We start from the raw sequence: 22,337 nt of genomic DNA on the forward strand, positions 1-22,337 counted from the left end.
AATAAATAATAATATAAAATAAATATCATATATATTTGTATCATTTGACGATTTGTTTAGAGATATATATATACTCTAAACGTATTTTTTTTAAATAAATAAATGAATGATATTATTATTTACTTATAAAATTGTTGCACAATTAATATAAAATACTTTTTTATAATTTTATCAATTATAATGTTATTATTATTATTATAAGCACTCATTTGATATACTGTTTTCATAAATATATAAAACAGTAGTTTATATACCAAATGGACAGCAAAAAAATTATTTTGCTTTTTATTATATTAACATCAAATAAATTCTTAATAAAAATTATTTTTTTATTACTCATTAAATTTCTTTTTAAGTTATTATTACGTTATTAGTTAATAGTGTTTTGTTTTTACATTTACTATAAGTCATAATTCGTGTGTATGTTGTTATATAACACATACACACTATAGTCGTCGACAACATTGATGGGTAAATTAGAGAACTCTGAATAACTCCCGGAGCTTTGACTACCAGCTCTTTATAACATTTGGAAATAACATTGAAGACAAGGTATATAGCATTTAGGGATGTGCTCTCTCTCTTTCTCTCTCTCTCTCTCTCTCTCTTTCTCTCTCTCTCTCTTTCTCTATAGTCGATGCTTTTGTCTGTTATGTTGTTGAGAGAGGAAAGACAGCCAATCGTTAAACAGCATAACGTAATGCTATATTATTTATAGTATATATATTTAATGATTTTTATGCCCTTTTTCTCTCTCATTCACTGAGAGAGAGAGAGAGAGAGAGAGAGAGAGAGAGCACGTGCTCTGAGAGTGATATTCTTGAGGATCACTGTTGTCAGGCGTCATATAAATAACATATATAAAAGTGAGTCAACTCTCTGGGCGCTCCCCCCTGTAATTGTTAGAGGGGAACGGTATGTAACCTATTTACCACTACCCCTTTTTTCTCTTTAAAAATCTATATACACAAAAAAACTGGTCATAAACCTTGATAATAGTTTTTTTTAACTATTATTAATTGTTTGTTCTTTAACAATGATTACCTGAATTTGCATCCTAGTGCTGAAAAAAAATCTAGATATGACTGCCCCGAACCTACTTGTGCTGGCACTGGTATGCCTGTCTTGCGTGTGTGTGTGTGTGTGTGAGTACATAATGAGTACACAGTCACTCATAGACTGTATGTTTCCATTAACCATATGATGTAATGATAAGCAAAATTTACAGCAAAATATATTTTTATTTTTTTTAGTATTATTATTATTATTATATCATTTATATATTTTTTGATGGATTGCATACCAATGACTAAAATAAAAATATGTTTTTAGCCGTTAGCGACAAAATTATGTTAATGTATATAATATTATGGTTTGTTTGTATCATTAAATAGAGTATTAAAGAATAATAATAATAATTTTATTTTAAAGTTATATATATATATATTGCAATTTATTTTGTATTTTTGTTGTTTTTATAATTTTTGTTTCACATAAATATTATTTCAAGGAATATTCCGTTCATTATATATATACACAAAAATATATTATATATATAATATGTCATGTAATAAGATATTTATATTTAATATTATTAACAATTTATTTTATTTTTGATGTAAAATTAAGATTATTTTTGATGTAAAATTGTTTATTGAATTTTTAAAATTATATAATTTTAATACTGAAGAATGTAAGAATAATCATATGAAGTAAATTATATACTTTATGGTAAAAATTATAATAAAACAAAAATTATTTATTAAAATATTATTTTACATGAATAATATTTATTGTATATATATGTACACACACATATATATATATAAAATTTATATTATAAATTCATACAATAAAATTAATAGGATTACTAAAAATTAATCAAATAATAAACAAATAATTCATGATTACATTTTAATATCATAAATTTTTCATATTAATTTTTTTATGTACAAAAAAATACTATAATATTTTATAGAATAGATTTATATTTTAGTTTAGATATTTATTTTAAAGAGAGAAAAATAATTTCTAGGAAAATATATTTATAATACTAATAATAATTATAATACAAAAAATAATAGTTTCCATATAATTATAGTTATTAATGATTGCCATCATTTTATATAAACTAAAAGTCTCTCTCTCTCTCTCTCTCTCTCTCTCTCTCTCTCTCTCTCTCTCTCTCTCTCTTATAATTTTATAAACTTATAATCATTAAAACGAAAATTACTATTTTAAGGTACAAAATAATTATGGCTTTACTTATAGCTTACAGTACTTATAAATTATAAGTTATAATAGCTATAAGTGTTTTTTCATTTGCATTTCACATTGCATTAAGCACTTTGAATATATATATATATATATATATATATATATATATATATATATATATATATTCAATATATACTGTATGTATATATAAAGTACTTGTTGTATAAATAATTGATTAAAATCTAAATGTCTTTAAAAGTCTAGTAATAAGTTACGCATAAATGTATGCAATACTTTTGCATACAATAATTGTAACAAAATTTACAAAGAATACTAAACTAATTGTATTTACTTATTATTTTTTAAAATAAATAAATAAAAACTAAAATTATAACAATAATTATTATTATCATTATTTAGTAAATGGTAGTCAACAAATTATTTTTTTTTAAAAATTAAATTATACAGAAATAAAATATTTCTAAAATAATTATATTAATTATACTGTAGTAATAATTACAATCATTTTTTTCACTTTAATTTTTTTTAAATATTTAAAAAAACTACAAACACTGTGTGTTAGTGTTGTTTAGTCTCTAAAAAAAAATCAAATTTCATCGGAATTTTCCACTCATATATTCTACACATGTTTGGAGTGAAAAACAAGTTATTACAGTATTATTATTATTTTTTTTACTTGAAATTAAGGGGTTATTGTGTACTGAGAAATAACAAACACAGTGTGTGTGTGTACTTATATTTGATTTACTTATTTTTATTTTTGGTATAAATAAAATAACTCAAAAACATTTGGATGATTTACAACTAAAAATAGATATTATGCTATTATTTTTGTGTCTAAAAACAACATTAAATTAGTAGTAATACATGTACTTATTTTTTTTTAATTTCAATGTTATGTACAGTACTATAAAAAAACATTATTTTTTGTAATAATGCCAAATTAACTGAAAAAAATTATAAATATATATTTTTTAATTAATAAAAACCGTATCAAACTATTTGCTTATTTGTGTGTTGTTTATTTTACTACAGTAATAAAAAATCATAAAAATATATTATTAATATTAATATAAGACAAACAATTTATAATAAATACAAGAATTTTTAATATTTTTTGTTTTGAATAATACATTTTTTTTAATTAATAAAACAAAACTAAAATATACTAGCTTAAAAATAATTAAATATATATATATATATATTAAATTATATTAAATAATATTTTTAATATAGTAAAATATATTTAAAAATATATTAAATATTTATTAACAAATTTAGCACATAGTAAATTAATTTTTTTAAATGAAATATATTTATTTTAAATATAATAAATAAAATTATCTTCAAAAAAAAAATTTATCGATATATTTTATTCAGTTAAATAAATATTGTTAATTACAAATAAACAAACAAAAATCAAAATTTTATTTAAAAAAAATCAAAACTATAATACAACAATACAATACATTTTTTTTTGTTTTTATTTATTAATTATAACTATATTAATATTTATTAAAATCATTATAATTCTTGTCAAAAAAATTTTTTAAAAAAATAATTATTTATTAGTAAACGTATTATATGTACAAACGTTTGAAATGATTTCATTATAACAACAGTGATGTCATAGAAATGTCTGATAAAAATAATAATAATAATAAACATAAACTCAACAACACGTGCTTTAAGAATCACTAAATTTAAATGCATTTTTTATGTTAACACGTGTTAGCATTCAATTATCTAAAAATTTGTTATTATATGTGAGACTAATATATATATATATTTACTTATACTGTATATTAGTAAATATATAAAGTATATATTCAGTGTATAAATAATGTATAAAAATCAATACAAACGATATATTAATACAAACGGGTTTGTTGTTAACAATATCTGTGATTATAACGAGTGTAATAATGTAGCGATTGTTAACAATAATAATAATTACAGTAAATATGGGTTTACTATTGACTTAATTGATAATACAGACAATTATTATGAAAAGTTTAATAATAATAATAATAATAATAAAGTCGTGAATAATTATCTGAAAAATTATAGTAAATATGGATTTACTGTACAATCAGTTACACTCACAACCAAAAGCGTAGAGTTTTACACTTTTTTGACTTTTAGGGTATTTTTTATAGCTTTTCTCTAAAATAAAACGAGTAAAAAAAGTTTAAATTTTTTTGTAAAAATTTAGGTAAAGTTTAGCGTAAAAAAATACGCTTTTTTATTAGTAAAATATTGTAAAAAAATTAGAGTAAATTTTGCCTAAAATAAAGTATATTAATTACATTTCTAAGAGAAATTATTTTTCATTTTTTAATGTAAAATTATTCAAAAAAATATCTTTAAAAAAATACAAAATATTTATTTTATTTATAATAATTTTAAATTTAATAAAATACATATAATTTTTATAACATATACTAATATTTATATAATAACTACATTAAGAAACAAAAATTTTTCTAACATTTAGATTAACTTAAATTAATATTTATATACATTTCAATCAATAATATTGTTTATCGCAATGTCTTTAATTGTTCTGTAATATTAAAAATAAAAATAAATTAATAGTTAAGTAATTGTTAATAATGTATATAAACAAAGATATTTTTGTTAATATTATTCATTAAAATAAAATGTATATTTTAAATTACATAACTTGAATCTATTAAATATAAATAAATTAAAATAAAATGAATAATACATATAATAACATACCTTGAGTCTATTAGATAAATAAATATAAAAATTATTATTTAAAATATACATTCAATACATATTATTATATTACTGTATAGACATTTAAGTATTAGATATTTATATTTTAATTAAAATTATATGTAATAACTAAACAAAGATATAACTTGTGTAATAAAAAGTGTAACTTATATTTATTTATGAAAAGCATTTACTTTACTTAATTCAAACAAAATTTGTTTAGTCATCCATTGATGCACTGTATGTCATACACACCATTTTAATAGTAAACAGTTTTAATAGTGTGCTTACAGTACTAACGTTTTAAATAAATATCTATTTAAAACGTTTTCAATGAAAGTGTTATTTTTACGCTCAATACTCAAATGACTACAAAAAAATTACACTAAATTTAACATTCAGTACATAACCGATAGGGTATTTATTTACACTTTATTTACACTTTTATTGTTACAGTAAATACACTAAAATACACTATAAGTTTAGTGTGTAATACTAATAATTTAGTCAATTATGATAAAAGACAGACAATTGATGACAACAATGTATTGAATGAATCAATTGATTGGCAAAAATAAATGGCAAACAAATATCGAGTGATAAAAATGTTGCAAATTGTAAGACAAACAACACTAGGATTATAATAAGCAATACATTTAACAAACAATCAATGAATAATTATAGTGATTATAATGATTGTAACAATAATATTAATTATATAACAAATAGTACGACACTATTAAGTGATTAACAATTACATCGACTTCTTATTCATAATCTTGGATTCGGTGTCGAAGAGAAAAAACTTATCAAAAAAAAAACAATTTGATTGTAATTTAATGGAAAGTTTAGTTCAAACGAAATGAAAATATTGTGAGAGTCTTAAACAGCGGCGCCGACGACGACGACGACAGCGGCGATGCTTTTAATTTCAAATATCTGGTCAACAATACGTTGGACTACTTAAAAGTGACCAAAAGTGACAATGTTGTAGATAATTTTTTAACTGTATATGATTGTAATTGGTCATTTTTTTTAATTAATTATATGATTGGGCAGATAATATACAGTCGACTGTTAAAAAATTGTAAAAATGATAGTCGACTGCAATTATCTGCCCAATGATGCAATTAATTAAAAAAATCATAAAATTAAAAAATTAAAATAAAAAATTACAATCTTATCTAGTTTAAAATTATCTACAACATTGTCACTTTTGGTCACTTTTAAGTAGTCCAACGTATTGTTGATCAGATAATTGAAATTAAAAGCATCGCCGCTGTCGTCGTCGTCGTCGGCGCCGCTGTTTAAGACTCTCTCTCGAAAATATTGACACAAAATTAGGGATCAATTTTTTTGCAAAGACTATAATTTTGTAGCGAAGATATGAAAACACGTTTATTAGGCTTTTATTTTGCCAACAATGACAGGTTATATACAAGAGATTATAGGAAACAGTTTCGCCGGATTTGTTAACAAATGAACCGTTTTTTTTTGTGTAGCGATTGGCCAACGGTTTGCCTAATCGTACCGTTTATCACATCACATCTCAGGGCTAGAGAGTCATACGTTTCATACGTTTAAATCGTTGAAACAGTTTAGCGGCGATAACAACAACAAAAAAAATGTTAGCAAAAAATTGCATACAATCTATGGACGAAAAGATGGTCGAAAAATTGCCGAAAAAATTTATATGTGTAATCCCACTGTTTGTTCGGTCGTTTATCGACCAAAAAGGTCAACAACAACGGCAAACTATACGATAGAGGAAAGTGGACGCCGGATATGAAGATCGGCCGAGTGTTGACCGAAATGAGACGAGTCCTCGAAACCGATGATCTCAAACAACATGTTTTCGGTTAAACAGTATTCCGTACAAACAGATCAGGGATTTAGCAGAAATCAATAGAAACGAAAGCAAAGTCCGTCAACATTGGCACCAATATTAGCGTTGGTTTGTCGCACAATGGGATCAATTGGAGGACCGATGGACACACAGTTAGACACCGCACGACTCATATATTGTTTGTTTAAATACGACTTTACCGATGAGTTGGCCATCGATTGGGATATAATTATGGAAAAGTTTGCTACGATTTCATCGTTCAATGCATTGATGAGAAACTGGCGTTTAATCAAACAAACGATTCCCTCATTTGATAGTAAATCCTATAAACAAATCATTGATTTTCTTTACGATAACTTTTTTTACCGGAATATATCAAAAATGATGACGAATTGAAAGAGTTTGAAATGTTTTATCAATAATTATATATAAAAAAAACAAAACAAAAACAAACATATTTTTTATATTGATTTTATAATAAGATAATTACAATTACAATAATAATAATAATTACAGTAAATATGGGTTTACTATTGACTTAATTGATAATACAGACAATTATTATGAAAAGTTTAATAATAATAATAATAATAATAATAAAGTCGTGAATAATTATCTGAAAAATTATAGTAAATATGGATTTACTGTACAATCAGTTAATAATAATAATTTAGACAATTATGATAAAAGACACACAATTGATGACAACAATGTATTGAATGAATCAATTGATTGGCAAATAAATGGCAAACAAGTATCGAGTGATAAAAATGTTTTTTATATTGATTTTATAATAAGATAATTACAATAATAATAATAATAATAATGTTATAAAATAAACCAAACAACAAAAATTAGTAAAATTTAATGATAAATATCGGTAATTAGGAGCAAAAAAACAAATTAGGCGTTGTTCACATATTACGTTCGCATGTCCCTAACCGCTACCCCCACCCCCAGTCTACAAGAAATAAAATATTATCTAAATGCGAACGTTCTTTAAAGTCTCTACCCCTTCCCTCCCCCACGTTCGCAAAAGTTCGCTTTGGCTAACCCCACCCCCTCCACTCAAGTGCGAACGTAATATGTGAACCACGCCTATTAGTAGAAAGTATGACCAAATAGTGTCAATTTCTCGAATTGTTGAGATCGGAGAGGTATATGTGTGGTATGGGGAGGGGGGACTCAGGGAGGTCTGGTCTACCATCACTATTCGGGATTTTTTATTTACCGGTTTGGTTATCAGAAACCATAAAAATCAATTATTAATTAATATTTATTTAATTATTAAATCCATTGTTTTGTATATAAAAAAACACCAAAAAATAGTGTTTAAAATATATTTGTATTGAAATTGTAATTCAAAAATGTTTTAATAAACTTAACAATCAATTAGTGTTTTTTAAAAAAAAAACATTTAGTCAAACAAAATACAACTAAATAATAATAAAAATAATTAACAAAACAATTAATTTATTATTATTGTGTTTCAAGAAAAATTACATTATTTTAAAACTTTTTTAAACATTGTGTATAATATATGATGCAATTAGTGTTCATCAATAATGTTGTTTTATTTATTACTTTTATTTAAATTAGTTAATTAATTAATTATTTAGTAATTATTTTTTAACAAATAACACATACAATAATTATATTATAGTAAATATTGATATTATTTATTATAGTTTAACAACACATAAAAAAAACTATTAATACTATAACTAATATAATTTAATACTAGTATACTAAACACTGTATAGTACACGGCTTATGAGCTATCGAAAACTCGGGCCCTTTTTATGTATATTACATATGTTTTTTGTGTAACTATATCTCTATTAAATAATTATATAATTACATAAATGATGTCGCATTTTTTTAAACAACACATGACAATATGGTATCTTTTATAATTACCAAATGTAGCACAAAAAACATAAGTAATATAAATAAAAAAGTACCGAGTTTGTTCTGAAAATGTTTAGTGTATTATAATAGTTACTATTATTTAATAATTACTTTTTTTAAAATTTGCTTTTAAATACAATTTCGTGTTTATTTGGCTGAAAATTGTTGAAATCATTTGGATTGGGATCCAAGTCCTGCTGGCAATTGTCAACAACTACTATATCATAGTTTTCGGTTAATTGTAGGAAACGGACCAAAACTAGAAACAGGTCGGCTATGGCTAACTTTTCGCCTAAACATTGACGACGTCCCACACCAAATGGTATATAGGCTTTGGATCGGGTGGTAGTACTGGTAGTAGTAGTAGTAGTAGTAGTATAGTGGCCGTCATTATCGAGGAAGCGTTCCGGTAGAAAATGGTCGGCATTTTGCCAATACTTGTCGCTATTCATGATATGCCACTGACATACAAATAGTCTCTGTTTTTCGGGCAACCAATAGCTGCTGCCGCTGTTGCCAAACAACTGTACGGCCGATCCGGTTGCATGAAACAGACCCATTGGTACCGGATTACGGAAACGCAATGTTTCCGCAATGACAGCCAACGTATAGTGACACCGGTGTCTGTCATCGTGAATGGCTATACGATCGCCTATTGTCTCCCAGATTTCATCTCTCAATCGTTGCTGTACTCGGGGATAGTTGGCTATCAATAACAGGATCCACTGGAATGTTGTTTGCGAGGTATCAGTTCCGGCCAAAAACCAATCCCAAATAACCATCGATAGGTTATTATCAGTCAAATACCGGGCCGACTCTTTGCGATCCCTGAGCGCATCAATCTTAGCGCTGATCAATGCATCGCAAAAATCACGACAAACACCCGTAACGTAGCCATCGTAATGACTGAGAAATTTCTGGCGTATTGTATCGATAGTACCCATTGTTTTGTCGAAAACTTGTCGATATTTACGACTGTCCAGCCAACGAAACAGACCAGACATTTGCCACAACATATTCCTGAACCCACGCTTCTCCGACTGATCTTTTGTTGACGACTTAAAGTCTACATACTCTTTGTCGTCGATGCTATCGTAGCCGCGACCGAAAGCACTGTTAGCCAGTATATTACTGAACAAATGATAGACATATGGATAGGGATTAAACGGTTTACCCGTGCCTTCCCTATCGAGTATCAATTTGATTGTATTTTCCACACAATCGCTGGCCAGGTAGATCAGCTTATCCGTTTTGGCATAGTTTCTGTTTTAGTTAATTAAAATAACAGTTTAGTAAATAACAGTTAATAAAATAGTTTTAATTTTTATTAAAAAAAACTATACAAATAAAATAAATGCCTACAAAACAGCCGCATGTGTTACACGTCTCAGTGCTTCCCATCGCTGACCATAACTATCAAACACGACGTCTGATAAATGATTTTCGGCTAAATTTTTTACTGATAATAATGAAAAACAAAACAAAAAATATTTAAGTTTTTTTTGAGAAAAAATGGTATTTTTCATGTGTGTGTGTGTGTGTGTGTGTGTGTGTGTGTGTGGGTCGGGTCGGGTTGAGGGAAGGGTGGAGGAAAATGTAGGAACTATACCAAAAAGCATTTCAGGTCGATCGGTAAACTCGTTTTTGCGGAACGTATTTCTGGCCACTTCTATGTCCATTATATAGATAAACGGCTGGTTTCCCAACCAAAATGTAAAGACATCGCCGTATTTTTGGCTGTATTTTCGCAACTCGTATGCAAAATGATGTTTAGTGCCGCGCAATGCTATTTCAAATAAATAAAAAATAAATAAATGTTTTAAAAAAAATAAATATCACACATAGACACATACACATACACATACACATACACATACACATACACATACACATACACATACACATACACATACACATACACATACACATACACATACACATACACATACACATACACATACACATACACATACACATACACATACACATACACATACACATACACATACACATACACATACACATACACATACACATACACATACACATACACATACACATACACATACACATACACATACACATACACATACACATACACATACACATACACATACACATACACATACACATACACATACACATACACATACACATACACATACACATACACAAACATACACATATATACATACACATACACATACACATACACATACACATACACATACACATACACATACACATACACATACACATACACATACACATACACATACACATACACATACACATACACATACACATACACATACACATACACATACACATACACATACACATACACATACACATACACATACACATACACATACACATACACATACACATACACATACACATACACATACACATACACATACACATACACATACACATACACATACACATACACATACACATACACATACACATACACATACACATACACATACACATACACATACACATACACATACACATACACATACACATACACATACACATACACATACACATACACATACACATACACATACACATACACATACACATACACATACACATACACATACACATACACATACACATACACATACACATACACATACACATACACATACACATACACATACACATACACATACACATACACATACACATACACATACACATACACATACACATACACATACACATACACATACACATACACATACACATACACATACACATACACATACACATACACATACACATACACACAAACTATCATCAATTATATTAGCACCTATAGCAAAATAATATATTGTATTTTTATTTATTTGTTTGATTGTTGTTATATGACTTACCTAATAGATTACCAAATATAGGTATAGGCAATGGCCCGGGTGGTAATTGAAATACAAGTAAATAAAATTTAGCAATTTTATAGACTAGAAAACCAATTAGTAGTGTCAATACTGATGTCCAATAGTTGACTATAATATATGAGTTAACAAAGTTTGTAATAAAAGACATTTTTTTCTCCAAAAATAATAATAATTTTATTTTGATTTTAAAAACAAATTTTTTAAATTTATTTATTTGTTTTGATTTAAATTTAAAAAATTGCTGCTATTTTTATACATAATTAAATTATGCTGTGTCATTATAATAAATTAATTAAGTTATATTTAATAAGTACTAGTACATTTAGGTTTTATTTATTTGATAACCTTGGATTATAATAATAATAAATTATAACATTTTTTATGTTGCTTTAAATAATACTAATTATAATACAGTTTAGTTAACTTTTATTATATTTATTTTGCAATTTATTTAAGGTTATTATTATTATTAATACCGATATAATGATCACATTTAATACACAATAATTGTTACACTTGTATTGGTTTTTTCTAATTAATTATTAGCTATAAAAAATAGATAACTTATTTTAAGATAACTGGATTATTTATCAAATAATAATAATAAAAAAATAATTATAACTAAATATAATTTATTAATAAACTAAATATATATTATCTAATATTTTTTATTTTATCTAATATTTTATTTAATAAATAAATATATATATATTTGTTATAATCATTGCACTTTATATTGCAATCGATACAATCAATATTATAGTAAATATTATATAATATACGATTATATAATATCATATAATATTATTTATATATTATCAAACATGACTAAACAAAAATATATATATCTTATATATTAATATAATATGACTGAAATAATAATAATAATATAACTATTGATATTAATAACAATTGTTATGAACTTTCTAGAAAATTACATTAAATAGAGAAAACTAATGTTTGTATTTTTAATTAATAAATTCAAGAAAAATTAAGTATCAGACTATTAAATAATTTTAACATTTTTTATATACTGTAGTATTTAAAACATATTTTTGTTTGTGTTAAAAAAAATTCAGATATAAAATAATTAAGAAAATTTATATATTAATATATACTGTACACTGTATATATACTATACAGTAATAAATTTATAAATAATAATAATTTTAAAAATAATGAGATAAATAAATAATAAATTATTTTTATAAAAAAATACATTAAATATACAATACAACAACGAAAAATCATTTAATAATTTAATAGTTTTTTTTTTAAATCTAATACTTTATGAAATATTTTATTAGCAAATTTAATTAATATAGCAACAAAAAACAAATTGCAAATATATTACGCTAATAATAACTAATTAAAAAAAGCTAACAAATAGAAAATCATTATTAGATTGACATCAATGGAAAAATTAAATTAAAATTTCATAAAAAAATCATTTTTTTTTTGAACAAAACATATGGGAATATATATTTTTTTAATAACCCAATAGATTCTTAGTTTTTTTTATTTAATAGTAATTTATTTAATTTTAGGTGTCAGTAGTGTAAAGTACAGTTAGTGAGACACCATTTTATAATAGAGTTAATTTTTTTTTGGTTAGAAATTAAAATTAATTTTAATTAAAAAAAATGAAAAAATTAAACAATTTTAATAGTAATCATAAAATCATCTATGTAACCTTAATCTATCTGATTATTGAATGTTGTCAAGCAGATAATCATAAACCAGGTAAGATAAAGTAAATCTTAATCCTAATAATAATAATAATAATACCAACAAAAAAATATTGCCAAATAACCAATTACTATGACAGCCATTTTTTTAGTTAGTAGTCTAGACAGTTAGGAAAGTTAGGTTAGGTTTAGAGAATATATAATATATATATATATATAAAATATGTTGAAAGTATGGCTTAGTTGATAATTGATAATTTGATTTAAAAAAAACAAAAAATATTATTTTATAATTAAATTTTGAGTTATGTTTTGAAGCTTAAGTTAGTTGAGGTTAGTTTAATAGTTAAGAAAAAAATAGTTAATTACTGAGAACCCCCACCCCCACCAATACCATCTACCCTACCCAACTCAAGCTAACCGAATTGTATTATAATTATACATTAATTTTTTTTAAATATACAAAATAAATTAATAATTTTACTAACTGTCCATTTACTATAAATACTATATACTAAATAATTATCTATAATAATATGTTTGAAAACATGTCGTTCCTTCACTGACTTACTGTGCATTTATTTTTGTATGGATGGACACTATCTATCTCTTGACTGATTGATTGGTTGCTGAAAACAGTATCATTGATAAGCAGTAGTACTGATAAAAATGGTACTGAAGTTACAAACATAAATGCCCGGGGTGATGTCCAAAAAATTCAAACATCTATCTCACCAAATGGTACTATTATCAAAACAGTTTATGTTAATGGTGTACTACAATCTGGAAACAGCACAGGTAGCATTTATATATATATGTAAATGTAATATAACCCTACCCTCATCAACCCCCCCCCCATCAAACTAACCTACTATTATATTGAATTAACTAACCGAAACAATTATATGGATTTAATATAATTTTAAAATTAATTATCTACTTTTAAATAATATATATATATAATATTACTATATGTTATCTAATATATATGTCCTTTAATACACATTCAACATTTAAACCCAAATAAACCCAATTAAACCCAATTAAACCCAATTAAACCCAATTAAACCCAATTAAACCCAATTAAACCCAATTAAACCCAATTAAACCCAATTAAACCCAATTAAACCCAATTAAACCCAATTAAACCCAATTAAACCCAATTAAACTAACTAAACCCCACTAAACCCAACCCAACCTCATATAATTTCAAACAGTTTGAATAAAAACTTATTTAAAATAAATAATAATGATAAAAAAATAAAAACATATTTGATTTTAATTTATTAGGAAGAACTTATTTCTATAAAAAATTAATTATTATATTTATTTAAAAAAATACTAGAAAATGGCGACGATATACCTGTTTTCTGCGAACCGGTACCGATAAAAAATAATTCAAACTCTACAACATCTACTACGACAGTAAAACCGAAACGAATCCAAAAAAGTAATTGTCCGCCGGGTAATCCAAATTGTCAATCGGATCTGTCAACTGTTGTACCAAATAGTCCGGCAACCGATTCACCGCATTGTCCACCGGGACAACCAAATTGTCAATTAGGTACTACTGTTACACCAAATAGTCAATCAACCGATTCGTCGCAATGTCCCCCCGGACAACCCGATTGTCATAATGGCCAAAAAACGTCAACAACAGCAAAGCCGAAAAGATACCAACAAAGGAATTGTCCGCCGGGAAATCCAAATTGTCAATCGGATACAACTGTTACACCAAATAGTCCACCAACTGATTCACCGCATTGTCCACCGGGACAACCAAATTGTCAATTGGTTAGTACTGTTGCACCAAATAGTCCGCCAACTGATTCACCGCATTGTCCACCGGGACAACCAAATTGTCAATTGGTTAGTACTGTTGCACCAAATAGTCCGCCAACTGATTCACCGCATTGTCCACCGGGACAACCAAATTGTCAATTGGGTACTACTGTTGCACCAAATAGTCCGCCAACTGATTCACCGCATTGTCCACCGGGACAACCAAATTGTCAATTGGGTACTACTGTTGCACCAAATAGTCCGCCAACTGATTCACCGCATTGTCCACCGGGACAACCAAATTGTCAATTGGGTACTACTGTTGCACCAAATAGTCCGCCAACTGATTCACCGCATTGTCCACCGGGACAACCAAATTGTCAATTGGGTACTACTGTTACACCAAACAGTCTGTCAACCGTTTCATCGCAATGTCCGCCCGGACAACCCGATTGTCAGAATGGCCAAAAAACGTCAACAACAGCAAAACCGAAAAGAATCCAACAAAGGAATTGTCCGCCGGGAAATCCAAATTGTCAATCGGATACAACTGTTACACCAAATAGTCTGTCAACCGATTCATCACATTGTCCGCCGGGTCAACCAAATTGTCAATTAGGAACAACTGAAACGCCAAATAGTCAGAGACCCGATTCGAAGGAATGTCTGCCTGGACAACCAGATTGTCTTAAACAATATGGTCCTGATGGTAAACCATTACCTCAGCAACCAACCAATCAACCTCAAATTCAACAGATTTTAATTGGTCATGATGGTAAACCGTTACCTCAGCAACCAAGTAATCAACCTCAATTTAAAATAATATATGGTCCTGATGGTAAACCATTACCTCAGCAACCAAGTAATCAACCTCAAATTCCATCCACTTTATATGGTCCTGATGGTAAATCATTACCTCAGCAACCAAGTAATCAACCTCAAATTCCATCCACTTTATATGGTCCTGATGGTAAACCATTACCTCAGCAACCAAGTAATCAACCTCAAATTCCATCCACTTTATATGGTCCTGATGGTAAACCATTACCTCAGCAACCAAGTAATCAACCTAAATTTCAAATAATATATGGTCCTGATGGTAAACCGTTACCTCAGCAACCAAGTAATCAACCTCAAATTCAAATAATATATGGTCCTGATGGTAAACCATTACCTCAGCAACCAAGTAATCAACCTCAAATTCCATCCACTTTATATGGTCCTGATGGTAAACCATTACCTCAGCAACCAAGTAATCAACCTCAATTTCAAATAATATATGGTCCTGATGGTAAACCATTACCTCAGCAACCAAGTAATCAACCTCAAATTCCATCCACTTTATATGGTCCTGATGGTAAACCGTTACCTCAGCAACCAAGTAATCAACCTCAAATTCCATCCACTTTATATGGTCCTGATGGTAAACCATTACCTCAGCAACCAAGTAATCAACCTCAATTTCAAATAATATATGGTCCTGATGGTAAACCATTACCTCAGCAACCAAGTAATCAACCTCAAATTCCATCCACTTTATATGGTCCTGATGGTAAACCATTACCTCAGCAACCAAGTAATCAACCTAAATTTCAAATAATATATGGTCCTGATGGTAAACCGTTACCTCAGCAACCAAGTAATCAACCTCAAATTCAAATAATATATGGTCCTGATGGTAAACCATTACCTCAGCAACCAAGTAATCAACCTCAAATTCCATCCACTTTATATGGTCCTGATGGTAAACCATTACCTCAGCAACCAAGTAATCAACCTCAATTTCAAATAATATATGGTCCTGATGGTAAACCATTACCTCAGCAACCAAGTAATCAACCTCAAATTCCATCCACTTTATATGGTCCTGATGGTAAACCATTACCTCAGCAACCAAGTAATCAACCTAAATTTCAAATAATATATGGTCCTGATGGTAAACCGTTACCTCAGCAACCAAGTAATCAACCTCAAATTCAAATAATATATGGTCCTGATGGTAAACCATTACCTCAGCAACCAAGTAATCAACCTCAATTTCAAATAATATATGGTCCTGATGGTAAACCATTACCTCAGCAACCAAGTAATCAACCTCAATTTCAAATAACATATGGTCCTGATGGAAAACCGTTACCTCAGAAACCAAGTAATCTACCTCAAATTCCACACACTTTATATGGTCCCGATGGTAAACCGTTACCTCAGCAACCAAGTAATCAACCTCAATTTCAAATAACATATGGTCCTGATGGTAAACCGTTACCTCAGAAACCAAGTAATCAACCTCAAATTCCACCCACTTTATATGGTCCCGATGGTAAACCGTTACCTCAGCAACCAAGTAATCAACCTCAAAATCAACCACCTTTATATGGTCCTGATGGTAAACCGTTACCTGAGCAGCCAAGTAATCAAACTCAAAATCAACCACCTTTATATGGTCCTGATGGTAAAATAATATTTCGTCAACCTAGTAATCAACCTCAAATTACACCAACCTTATATGGTCCCGATGGTAAATCTCGTCAACCTGGAAATGTCGTTTTAGATCCTATTTATAGCATTAGAATACCTAATGATCAACAGCCTAACGGTAATCAATCTAATGGACAACAACCCAGTGGTCAACCCAGTGGACAACAACCCATTGGACAACTTCCCAGTGGTCAACAACCCAGTGGACAGCATCATAGTGGACAACAACCCAGTGGACAGAAACCCAGTGGACAACAACCCAGTGGTCAACCCAATGGACAACAACCCAGTGGACAGCAACCCAGTGGACAACAACCCAGTGGACAACAACCCAGTGGACAGCAACCCAGTGGACAACAACCCAGTGGACAACAACCCAGTGGACAACAACCCAATGGACAACAACCCAGTGTACAGCAACCCAGTGGACAGCAACCCAGTGGACAGCAACCCAGTGGACAACAACCCAGTGGACAACAACCCAGTGGACAACAACCCAATGGACAACAACCCAGTGTACAGCAACCCAGTGGACAACAACCCAGTGGACAGCAACCCAGTGGACAACTTCCCAGTGGACAACAACCCAGTGGACAGCAACCCAGTGGACAACTTCCCAGTGGACAGAAACCCAGTGGACAACAACCCAGTGGTCAACCCAATGGACAACAACCCAGTGGACAGCAACCCAGTGGACAACAACCCAGTGGACAACAACCCAGTGGACAGCAACCCAGTGGACAACAACCCAGTGGACAACAACCCAGTGAACAGCAACCCAGTGGACAACAACCCAGTGGACAACAACCCAGTGGACAACAACCCAATGGACAACAACCCAGTGTACAGCAACCCAGTGGACAGCAACCCAGTGGACAGCAACCCAGTGGACAACAACCCAGTGGACAACCCAGTGGTCAACCCAATGGACAGCAACCCAGTGGACAACAACCCAGTGGACAACAACCCAGTGGACAACAACCCAATGGACAACAACCCAGTAGACAGCAACCCAGTGGACAGCAACCCAGTGGACAGCAACCCAGTGGACAACCCAGTGGTCAACCCAATGGACAGCAACCCAGTGGACAGCAACCCAGTGGACAACAACCCAGTGGACAGCAACCCAGTGGACAGCAACCCAGTGGACAACCCAGTGGTCAACCCAATGGACAGCAACCCAGTGGACAACAACCCAGTGGACAACAACCCAATGGACAACAACCCAGTGGACAGCAACCCAGTGGACAGCAACCCAGTGGACAGCAACCCAGTGGACAACCCAGTGATCAACCCAATGGACAGCAACCCAGTGGACAACAACCCAGTGGACAACAACCCAATGGACAACAACCCAGTGGACAGCAACCCAGTGGACAGCAACCCAGTGGACAATTGCCTACTAGAAACACTGGAAATGTCGTTTTAGATCCTATTTATAGCATTAGAATTCCTAATGATCAACAGCCTAACAATAATCAATCTAATGGACAACAACCCAGTGGACAACAACCCAGTGGACAACAACCCAGTGGACAACAACCCAGTGGACAACAACCCAGTGGACAACCCATTGGACAACAACCCAGTGGACAACAACCCAGTGGACAACAACCCATTGGACAACAACCCAGTGGACAGCAACCCAGTGGACAACCCATTGGACAACAACCCATTGGACAACAACCCAGTGGACAACAACCCAGTGGACAACAACCCAGTGGACAACAACCCAGTGGACAACAACCCAGTGGACAACCCATTGGACAACAACCCAGTGGACAACAACCCAGTGGACAACAACCCATTGGACAACAACCCAGTGGACAGCAACCCAGTGGACAACCCATTGGACAACAACCCATTGGACAACAACCCAGTGGACAACAACCCATTGGACAACAACCCAGTGGACAACAACCCAGTGGACAACAACCCAGTGGACAACAACCCAGTGGACAACAACCCAGTGGACAACAACCCAGTGGACAACAACCCAGTGGACAACAACCCAGTGGACAACAAACCAGTGGACAACAACCCATTGGACAACAACCCAGTGGACAATTGCCTAATAGAAACACTGGAAATGTCGTTTTAGATCCTATTTATAGCATTAGAATACCTATTGATCAACAGCCTAACGGTAATCAATCTAATGGACAACATCCCAGTGGTCGACCCAATGGACAACAACCCAGTGGACAACAACCCAGTGGACAACAACCCAGTGGACAACAACCCAGTGGACAACAACCCATTGGACAACAACCCAGTGGACAACAACCCAGTGGACAGCAACCCAGTGGACAGCAACCCAGTGGACAATTGCCTAATAGAAACACTGGAAATGTCGTTTTAGATCCTATTTATAGCATTAGAATACCTATTGATCAACAGCCTAACGGTAATCAATCTAATGGACAACATCCCAGTGGTCGACCCAATGGACAACAACCCAGTGGACAACAACCCAGTGGACAACAACCCAGTGGACAACAACCCAGTGGACAACAACCCAGTGGACAACAACCCAGTGGACAACAACCCAGTGGACAACAACCCAGTGGACAACAAACCAGTGGACAACAACCCATTGGACAACAACCCAGTGGACAATTGCCTAATAGAAACACTGGAAATGTCGTTTTAGATCCTATTTATAGCATTAGAATACCTATTGATCAACAGCCTAACGGTAATCAATCTAATGGACAACATCCCAGTGGTCGACCCAATGGACAACAACCCAGTGGACAACAACCCAGTGGACAACAACCCAGTGGACAACAACCCATCGGACAACAACCCAGTGGACAACAACCCAGTGGACAGCAACCCAGTGGACAGCAACCCAGTGGACAATTGCCTAATAGAAACACTGGAAATGTCGTTTTAGATCCTATTTATAGCATTAGAATACCTATTGATCAACAGCCTAACGGTAATCAATCTAATGGACAACATCCCAGTGGTCGACCCAATGGACAACAACCCAGTGGACAACAACCCAGTGGACAACAACCCAGTGGACAACAACCCAGTGGACAACAACCCAGTGGACAACAACCCAGTGGACAACAAACCAGTGGACAACAACCCATTGGACAACAACTCAGTGGACAATTGCCTAATAGAAACACTGGAAATGTCGTTTTAGATCCTATTTATAGCATTAGAATACCTATTGATCAACAGCCTAACGGTAATCAATCTAATGGACAACATCCCAGTGGTCGACCCAATGGACAACAACCCAGTGGACAACAACCCAGTGGACAACAACCCAGTGGACAACAACCCATCGGACAACAACCCATTGGACAACAACCCAGTGGACAACAACCCAGTGGACAGCAACCCAGTGGACAGCAACCCAGTGGACAATTGCCTAATAGAAACACTGGAAATGTCGTTTTAGATCCTATTTATAGCATTAGAATACCTATTGATCAACAGCCTAACGGTAATCAATCTAATGGACAACAACCCAGTGGTCAACCCAATGGACAACAACCCAATGGACAGCAATCCAGTGGTCAACAAACTAATAGTAAACCTGGAAGTCCCGCTTTAGACCCTATTTATGTCATAAAAACGCCTGGTGGACAACCGTCTAATGGTCAACAGCATAATAAAAACCCTGGAAATCTCCCATTAGATCCTATATATGGCATTAAAATACCTAAGGATCAACAGATTACTGGTCAACAAATACAACAACAACAACATTTTGGTCAACAGCCAAATGGTCAGCCATCTAATAGACAACCATCTAATGGAACGTCTGGTGTTAATGGTATCGAACCTATATATGGTATTAGATGGATCAATCAACAGCCTAGTAGTAGTAGTAATAGTAGTAGTAGTAATAATATTGGTGTCACCAATGGTTCTGGCCAATCGGGTAGTAATAATAATAATGGCCAATCATCAAACAGCAACACGATTAAACATAGACCAATAGTTTCCGGTTTTTTCCATTACCTACCCTCACCAAGTATCAATAATTTCAATTGGAAACCAGACAACAATAAAAACATTCGACCTGGCGGTATTTTCTTCAATTATGTACCATGGTCATTAACTGGTTGGGATAGTAGTGTTCAAGATAAAAGCTCAAATGGTAACAATAATAATAATAATAATAATAATCTGTTTGGACGATTTTTTCAATTTCAACCATGGTCATTCGATGATTTTAGTCAATATCAACAATTTGGTAATATGGATAATAATGGTGATAGTTTAATATTTGGTAATAACCAAGGTAAATAGATTCAAATAGATTCAAATATATTTAAATAGACAGATAAATATATATTTATAAAGATATTATTTGTTTAAAATTTTGTTGTTGTTGTTGTTATTATTATTATTGTTGTTAAAAAAACATTTAATTGTAAAAACAAAAACACAAATTTAACTATATTTTTTTATGGTTTTTTAATTCAATAATATAAAATGATAAATTTGAAATAAAACAAACACATTATGTAAATTAAATTTATTTATTAAATAAAAATATAAAAATATTAATAATGTTTTTGTTGTTATTAGAAGTATAAATATAATTATATACAATATTTAAAATTTTATATTAAGGTAATTTTATATTGGTATGGGTGTATGGGTGTATGGGTGTATGGGTGTATGGGTGTATGGGTGTATGGGTGTATGGGTGTATGGGTGTATGGGTGTATGGGTGTATGGGTGTATGGGTGTATGGGTGTATGG

At 30.8% G+C, this 22,337-nt stretch overlaps 2 protein-coding genes across 2 annotated transcripts; one reads left to right on the top strand and one right to left on the bottom strand.

Annotated features, from left to right (window-relative positions):
- Window positions 1-6,885: 6,885 nt before the first annotated feature.
- LOC128963668 (uncharacterized) lies at window positions 6,886-10,419 on the bottom strand. The gene is made up of 4 exons (XM_054310181.1): window positions 10,350-10,419; window positions 10,103-10,199; window positions 8,878-10,003; window positions 6,886-7,152 (listed from the first exon to the last, which is right to left on the bottom strand). The coding sequence occupies exons 1-4, from the start codon at window positions 10,417-10,419 to the stop codon at window positions 6,886-6,888; spliced, it is 1,560 nt and encodes a 519-aa protein (XP_054166156.1).
- Window positions 10,420-13,193: 2,774 nt separating this feature from the next.
- On the top strand, window positions 13,194-21,941 carry LOC128963811 (mesocentin-like). Its single transcript, XM_054310343.1, has 3 exons — window positions 13,194-13,395; window positions 13,980-14,138; window positions 14,686-21,941. The coding sequence occupies exons 1-3, from the start codon at window positions 13,296-13,298 to the stop codon at window positions 21,876-21,878; spliced, it is 7,452 nt and encodes a 2,483-aa protein (XP_054166318.1). The 5' UTR covers window positions 13,194-13,295; the 3' UTR covers window positions 21,879-21,941.
- Window positions 21,942-22,337: the final 396 nt, after the last annotated feature.

The sequence above is a fragment of the Oppia nitens genome, unplaced genomic scaffold (assembly GCF_028296485.1).
Source record: "Oppia nitens isolate AA-2021 unplaced genomic scaffold, nextdenovo-longstitch-racon4-pilon3 scaffold7_pilon_pilon_pilon, whole genome shotgun sequence".
Lineage (NCBI taxonomy): Eukaryota > Metazoa > Arthropoda > Arachnida > Sarcoptiformes > Oppiidae > Oppia > Oppia nitens.

Excerpts from the sequence above, each read along its gene's own strand:
- LOC128963811 (XM_054310343.1), top strand. The coding sequence starts at position 13,296 with ATGAAAAAATTAAACAATTTTAATAGTAATCATAAAATCATCTATGTA. Across the intron at positions 13,396-13,979 it reads AGCAGATAATCATAAACCAG|TATCATTGATAAGCAGTAGT; the intron begins GTAAGATAAAGT and ends TGCTGAAAACAG. Across the intron at positions 14,139-14,685 it reads ACAATCTGGAAACAGCACAG|AAAATGGCGACGATATACCT; the intron begins GTAGCATTTATA and ends AAAAAATACTAG.
- LOC128963668 (XM_054310181.1), bottom strand. The coding sequence starts at position 10,419 with ATGGACATAGAAGTGGCCAGAAATACGTTCCGCAAAAACGAGTTTACC. Across the intron at positions 10,200-10,349 it reads TCGACCTGAAATGCTTTTTG|TAAAAAATTTAGCCGAAAAT; the intron begins GTATAGTTCCTA and ends CATTATTATCAG. Across the intron at positions 10,004-10,102 it reads GTAACACATGCGGCTGTTTT|AAACTATGCCAAAACGGATA; the intron begins GTAGGCATTTAT and ends TAACTAAAACAG.